Source organism: Penaeus chinensis, chromosome 23 (genome assembly GCF_019202785.1).
Source record: "Penaeus chinensis breed Huanghai No. 1 chromosome 23, ASM1920278v2, whole genome shotgun sequence".
In the NCBI taxonomy this organism is placed as follows: Eukaryota; Metazoa; Arthropoda; class Malacostraca; order Decapoda; family Penaeidae; genus Penaeus; species Penaeus chinensis.
The window spans coordinates 18,441,222-18,448,721 of NC_061841.1; the positions used below are offsets into that span (position 1 = coordinate 18,441,222).

At 39.1% G+C, this 7,500-nt stretch overlaps 1 protein-coding gene across 1 annotated transcript in view; it reads left to right on the forward strand.

The window, feature by feature from the left end:
* The window catches only part of LOC125037285 (cytochrome P450 2L1-like), a 14,736-nt gene extending 7,623 nt beyond the window's left edge, over positions 1-7,113 (forward strand). The window contains exons 6-11 of the mRNA XM_047630345.1: positions 922-1,121; positions 1,502-1,616; positions 2,166-2,346; positions 2,940-3,057; positions 3,833-3,977; positions 6,117-7,113. Of these exons, the coding sequence (XP_047486301.1) occupies positions 922-1,121; positions 1,502-1,616; positions 2,166-2,346; positions 2,940-3,057; positions 3,833-3,977; positions 6,117-6,301 (944 nt within the window). The 3' untranslated portion in view covers positions 6,302-7,113. The remainder of the gene's footprint in view (positions 1-921; positions 1,122-1,501; positions 1,617-2,165; positions 2,347-2,939; positions 3,058-3,832; positions 3,978-6,116) is intronic.
* Positions 7,114-7,500: the final 387 nt, after the last annotated feature.

Sequence of the window (7,500 nt, forward strand, 5' to 3'; positions counted from 1 at the left end):
GAAGTGACAGACTTCAATTAAAGGAACTGTTATTCCATTCCGAAAAAAAAAAATCTTATTGTCATGAGGGCTTTTGTTTAGATAAACTTTGATTAATTTGAGAAATGATGAATTGTCTAAAAAATGTATTATATCAACGCTATATACACGGAGAGTAGCAATGACAGAGAGTATTCCGTATGATCAATGTTCTTCTTAGTTTGTATTTATTTATACTCTTTTTCCTCCCTTAATTTACCCCATTCTGCCATTACTTTTTTTCTGGAGGGGGGATAATCATTTTTTGTCTCAATCACCCAGAATAAATGCTCAGTCTTAACTTACCCATTTAGAGTTTCATGTTTTTTTTCTCTTGGCCGGGCCATATATAGAAGACCCGGGCGAAGCTAGAACTACGCAAATCTCGATCGCATTTTTTTTCTCTTTACTTCGCCCATGTCAGATTACCGTATTCCCTTTACCTACTTCGTCTGATTGGACTTTTTTATCCTCGTATCTTCATCCATTCAGAGTTTCGCAATATTTACTCGTTCTTTTATTTCATCCATTCTGATTCTCTCTCTCTCTCTCTCGCTCTATCTCTCTCTCTCTCTCTCTCTCTCTCTCTCTCTCTCTCTCTCTCTCTCTCTCTCTCTCTCTCTCTCTCTCTCTCTCTCTCTCTCTCTCCTTCCATCCCTCCATCCCTCCCTCCCTCTTTCTCTCCCTCCCTCTTCCTCTTCCTCTCTCCCTTCCTCCCTCCCTCTTTCTCTCCCTCCCTCTTCCTCTTCCTCTCTCCCTTCCTCCCTTCCTCTTCCTCTTCCTCTTCCTCTCTCCCTTCCTCTCCATTTCCCTCCCTCTCCCTCTCCCTCTCTCTCTCTCTCTCTCTCTCCCACCACCATTAACCCCCCATTCACCATCCCCTCTCCTTAACTCCTTCCCCAGACCAGCGCTTCGACGTGGACGACCCTGAGATCCAGAGGTTCAGCAAGATCATCAGGTCCCTCTTCGACGACTTCCAGGGCCCCGTGGTGTGGTTCGACCTCATGCCCTGGCTTATCCCCATCGCCCCGACCTTCGTCAAGCGGTGGATGGGCATCGAGCAGTTGAAGGATAAGATACAGGAGATTTTCGAGTATATGGAAGTGAGTTGGGTGTTGGTTCTTTTTTTATTCGATTTTTTTTTTAATCTGTTATCGTTTTATTTATTTTTTGTGTTTGTTCATGGATGATTTGCTTATCGATGGGTTGACTGATTGGTTTGATTTGTTTGATTGCAGCTTCACTGTAGATACTTGATCATTAAATGGAAGAGATGAGTGAGAGAGAGAGAGAGAGAGAGATAGAGAGAGAGAGAGAGAGCGAGAGAGAGAGAGAGAGCGAGAGAGAGAGAGAGCGAGAGAGAGAGAGAGAGAGAGAGAGAGAGAGAGAGAGAGAGAGAGAGAGAGAGAGAGAGAGAGAGAGAGAGAGAACAGAGAAACAGAGAATAAAAAAAGAGTAAAATAACAGTCCTTCTTATTAACAGAATTCCATCAAAGAGCACCAGGTTAAGCTGGACCCACAAAACCCTAAAGATTATATCGACGCTTACTTGCTGGAGATGGAAGAGCAGAAGAATGACCCCGAGTCCACTATGAGCCGTAAGATGCCGTCTTCCTTTCCCCTCGTGTGAATGAGATCTATTTATTTTATTTTCTTAAGACAACAGCCTTATCTAGTGTGCATAACACGTGACAACATCCTTAATGTCTAAAAAGAGAGGAAACCTTAATCATTATCCCAAATAATCACATCTATATCCCTAACGATGTATATCTAAAAGCTTTATCACGCTAGTACTTTTTCCGTCACTTTTTTTCGTTATGATAGGAGCTTTCTGTATGCAAAAGGTCTGATTCTTATCACACTACCAAGGTACTTAAAGAAATATAATCATGTAAAGGAAGCTACTGTTAATTTGTGTTTACGTTAACGTCTTTTATTTCAATAACCTAAAAGGAATGATTAAAAGAAATAGGTATCTGGTAGAATAGATCCTCCGTAGCACAAGATCAAGACGAAAATTAATCAGACGAAAACAGTCGCTCCCGTCTTCATCTAATTCACGTAGAAATGCAAAACTTGACGGGGAAAAGTACTAGCATGATATGGCCATAACACAACACCCCCTTTTTCTGTGAACGCACTAGTTTTCGACCTGAAAGTCTGCATGGCCGATCTGTTCACGGCTGGCAGCGAGACGACCTCCGCGACCATCCGATGGGGGCTGTTCCTGCTGGCGAAGCACCCCGAGATCCAGGCGAAGGTGCAGAAGGAGATCGACTCTGTGTTTCCCAGGGACGTCCTCCCTTCCATTCAGCAGAGAAACAGGTACTTAGTTTCCTTCCTTCTTTCCATTTGTATTGGTCTTTTTTTTTTTTTTTTTCTCTCTTCTTTCCTGCCGTCTTTATTTTCTTTAGATAATTTTTTGTTGTTAGAGAAAAGAACTGTGTTTTTATGATATGAAAATACTGGTAACTGAAGGAGTATAAGGATAGGATTAATAGAAGTTGTAATGGATACATTTAGAACTATAATCATACTTTTCACTTCAAGTACTTACGAGTAATATAAGAAAATAGTCGAACTAGACAAGGAATACTTATAAGAATCTAATGCACTTGCTGTCTGTTTGAGATTTTGCTCAAGCTCATACAAAAAAATAAAATATAAAAAATAAAGATGAAAATAAAAAAAATAGTAAGATCGCTATATAGCAGAGTCTATGCTGGAGGACTGACATTAGAATGCTTTTTCCTACCTACATTGACTTTTTACTAGATCAACAATCACATTGTGTGATACCATAGTCTTTGAACGTGCTCATAGGTCTTCCCTTATCCATCCCTTACAGAATTTTGGAATCGCTGAATAAATAAAACTAAGTGAATAAATAGATAATAGGCGATCTTCACTCCCCACAGCTTGCCCTACCTGGAAGCCACGTCACTTGAAGTCCATCGCTATTCCTCTATTGTTCGTCTTGGTTTTCTCCACTTCTGTAACAAGGACACGGAGTTCATGGGTTACACGATTCCAAAGGTGAGTTAGAGAGAGCATTTGTCACTGTTATTAGTTTTTTTTTTTTTGAATGATACATTGGTGTGTTTCTATGAGGAAATTTACGTGTTTCTAATTAAGAAGATCGAGGGTGATTTCATTCCTTAAAAATACATATAGACACTCATGGTTTGATAAAGAATTTCGATAATAAGATCATCACCCAAATACTTCATTTTTTTCACGTTTATCTCCTCTAATTTGATTTCCATTCCCTTTCTCGTCTTCGACGTAATTATGAAGTATTTAACCCAATGAGCGCGGGTGGCAAGACTATAATACCATGCCCACTGTAATAAAAGTTTTATCTATTGTCTTTACACATATATGGCTCTCCAAGTGCTTAGTCACCAAGGAGTCAGGTATTAGTCTTACCTATCTCATCTGTTTACTATTTTCCTTCATTTTTTGAAAGCTTCACTTCTATTATCTTATTATCTTTGACGTTATTAATATTTTAATGACAATTTAATAATCAAAATATCAATAAGAATGATAATAATGTCAATATTAATAGTATTGGAAAAAAACGCCAATTCAAGGAATGGGGAAATCAGGATCGGTCACTAGGGCCAACTAATAGACTCCTTGCTGAGCAGACGTGAAGCCATCTGTATGTAACGAAACTCACTAAAATCTAAAGGGGACAGTAAATAACCCCACTGACATTGGGTTAAAGAACCGTTTAAGGAAATGGCAGTACTTAAAAGCCCTATATTAAAGGGAATGGCCTGATAACAGTCCCATCCCCCGACAGGGCGCTGTGCTCTCCCAACACCATGAATGCTGCCACACGGACCCCGCCTACTGGGAGAGACCGAACGAATTCTACCCCGAGCACTTCCTCGACGACCAAGGAAACCTCCTTACCAAAAAGGAGGGTTTCATGCCGTTTTCTCTGGGTCAGTTTCGACGTGATTTGTATATATGTGTGTATGTATGTGAATACGTGGGTGGGTGTGTATTGTGTATGTACTCATGCATATGTATATACATATACATATATATAAGTATGTATATGTGTGTATATATATATATATATATATATATATATATATATATATATATATATATATACGCACACAAACACACACATATCAGTGTATGTATATGTGCGTATATATATATATTTAGAGAGAGAGAGAGATTTGATTTGATTTGATAACATTTATTTACAGAACAGTGTACATGCCCTGCAAAAAGCCAGGGTAAGATACCAAAGCATCTATCCAAACTGGCTGTGCTTCTATTTTTGTAGAGGGCCATCAGTCAAACATTAGTGTTACATACATGCCTGAGGGGCTGTGCTATTATCACTGTATTAAAATATCATCTGGCTGGTAAAAAACCGTTTATATCACTAATCATGTCAAAGACAAGACCAGTGTCTATAATAAAGTTAATATAATCAACAAGTGCTAATCTGTGAACAGTACTACTTGATCGATAGGATGCAGTCTTTATGCAACAGAGTAAGTAATGAGTGAGATTATGCGACTTGGGTGCCTTGCACAGTTTGCAGTGGTGATATGAAACAGGTTTTGCATCCAAAACTGCATCCTGTACATATTGCATAGTGTACTGATATCCTATGCGTAGCCTAGTTAATGTAACCTGTTGTCTCCTAGACAGTCCGTGATAGATTTTATAGGGTTTGTCTAAATTTGATGTCCCAGCAATACTCTCGTAATGCCAGATAGTACCATGTCCGTCTTTTTTCATCTTTTCAGTGGTCCATACCTGACCCTCATAATCTCTAAGACAGTTGATAACTCGTTTTTTCATTTGATTGAGATATAGTGGTATTACATAATATGGATCTTCATGGGAAAGTGCTAACCTGGCTAATTGATCAACCCTGTCACATAGTGATATTCCTATATGAGAGGGTATCCGGTATAGTGACACTTGAGTACCCCGTTCTGATAGTTTGGACATTTGGTGAAGGATATTCCTAGTTATCATGTTTTCTGGATTAAATGCAGTAAGCTTTTGGAGAGCGCCTTGGCTGTCTGTAAAGACAGCCAGGTGTCGCTGCTGCTTACTACCTTTCTTAATGGCATGATGTATAACTACTGACTCGGCATCAGTTGTGCTTGTCCAGTTGGAAATGCACACACTTTCTTCAAGATCTATATCAGGAATTAGCACACCAATCCCTGTTGATCCATGAGGATCAGTGGAGGCATCACAGTAGATTGCAAGTGGGGGCGTACCATGAGAGGGATGTAGAATGCCATCTATATATTTAAAGTAGTGAGCTTTTAGTTCCATTTTTGAAGCCAAAGATTTAGACCCTATTAATTTATCAATATAAGCATGTACATGAGTTCTGTGCCAAGGAGCAGCAATTACTGTATCTGGAATATTAATAGCTTCGTTGTTCCATACATTGAAGAACATGATAGTATGAGCAGTTTTAGTTTTCCATTCTAAGTTGGACTGTATGAGATTGGAGTATCGAGGTCGGGCATACCTAACTCTATAATTTATCTCATTTGATAGGATATTGGAGATTTGTGGTCTAGGCTGTAGCTGCAGGAGTCTGATGCCAAGTATGGTGTTAACTTGGATGACACGACTGTGAATAGAAGGGAGGTCTAACTCCTTCCTCATGACGAGAACTTTAGCAGTCATTGGGCATCCAAGTATAATTCTCATGGCCTTGTTCTGTAAAACTTCAAGGGGTTTGAGGGCACTCGGTGGAAGCATACTAAGAACTGGGCATGCATAGTCTATCATGGACCTGACAAGGGAGATATACATCAACCTTAGGACTCGAGCGAGAGTGAGTGAGTGAGTGAGAGACAAACAGACTGACAGACAGAGACAGACACAAACGGACAGAGAGACAGACAGACATGTGGATATATAGATATAAATAGAGATAGATGGATAGAAGTGTGTGAGTCCGTATCTGTGTGTCTGCGTGTGCGTGCGTGCATGGTCGTGTCCTCGCGACCGTGCCCAAAACCCCGACAGAATGAATCCTACATTACACTACATCTTTACAATTCCCTCCGCGTCGCCCTCTCCCGCAGGACGCCGCCAGTGCCCAGGGGAACCACTCGTCAGGATGGAGCTCTTCGTCTTCTTCTCCGCCCTCCTGCAGAACTTCGTCTTCTCGGTCCCTGAGGGCAAGGAGCTCCGGCTGGAGAAGAACGCGCAAGATTCCTTCCTCAACATGCCAAAGGATTTGGAAATTGTTATCACAAAGAGGCCTTAAAAATAGAATTCCCTTTTCTCTCTCTTTCGTTTACTCTCTTTCATGCGCTCTCTCTCTCTCTCTCTCTCTCTCTCTCTCTCTCTCTCTCTCTCTCTCTCTCTCTCTCTCTCTCTCTCTCTTGTGGAGAGTAATCTTTCTCAACTTAATTTACTTTGCGGTTTTCGAGTTCTTTAATATATTGTTCGCAAGCTTATTGTAAAAAACGAACGCATTTAGAAAAGGAAAGTATTTGAACTTATATATGGCTTTCTTTTCATCTTGTAGTTCAAGTTTCTCATGCCAATGCATATAATGTCGCTCCATAATGCCTAAGATATATGACATATGTACCTAATACATTATAACCAGTGCAGGTTTATTTGTATACGACTTATCCACAAGATATATCATAGACAGAGTTTTGAGGTTTTAAGCCTAATGGTGTCAAGTGTATAGCTCATTTGTTTCCTCTTTATTCTCTCTTTTTCTTTCTCTTTCTCTTTCTCTTTGTCTTTTCTCTCTCTTTCTCTCTCATCTCTCTCTTCCTCTTCCTCTTCCCCTCTCTCTCTCTCTTTCTCTCTCCACCTGTCATAATGATGACAAAATTCGAAATTAGCGAATGAATTCCATTAGTCAACACGAATATGAACGATAATTCAAAATACGATTGACTGACAGGCATGGATGATTTCATCTGTCTCCTCTATCAGTTTCACTAATTATTCAGAAAGCTATTAGCAAAGGAAAGTAGGATCACTAGTCTCTTGTAACTCATTCTCGCCTTCCCTGTGCAGGTATCTGTATTATTAAGCTAATAAATAATTACAGGAGAACCCTTTTTTTTTTATCTAAAGCAAGGAAATTAACGTTGTTCTAAATATAAAGAATGGTTTTAGAGGTTGATATTGACAGTAATCTGAAAAATAGGTAATTGTGATGACAGCAACATGAAATATGAATAAAACAATGATAATCTTACCTAATATATATATCTAATATCTAATGATTTTATCATCTATTTATCGTAGTAATTTATAATTATAAACTGATCATAATCATCTTAGAATATATATTTATCATAAGGGTTTTATCAAATATATTTTCCATAATATACAGTATGGTTACCTGATATATAGTTTCATGGTGATTGTTATCACACAAATCTGCATAATGTAAATATTCAAAAGCGACGAGTATTAAATCAAGTTCGTAGTCTCCCA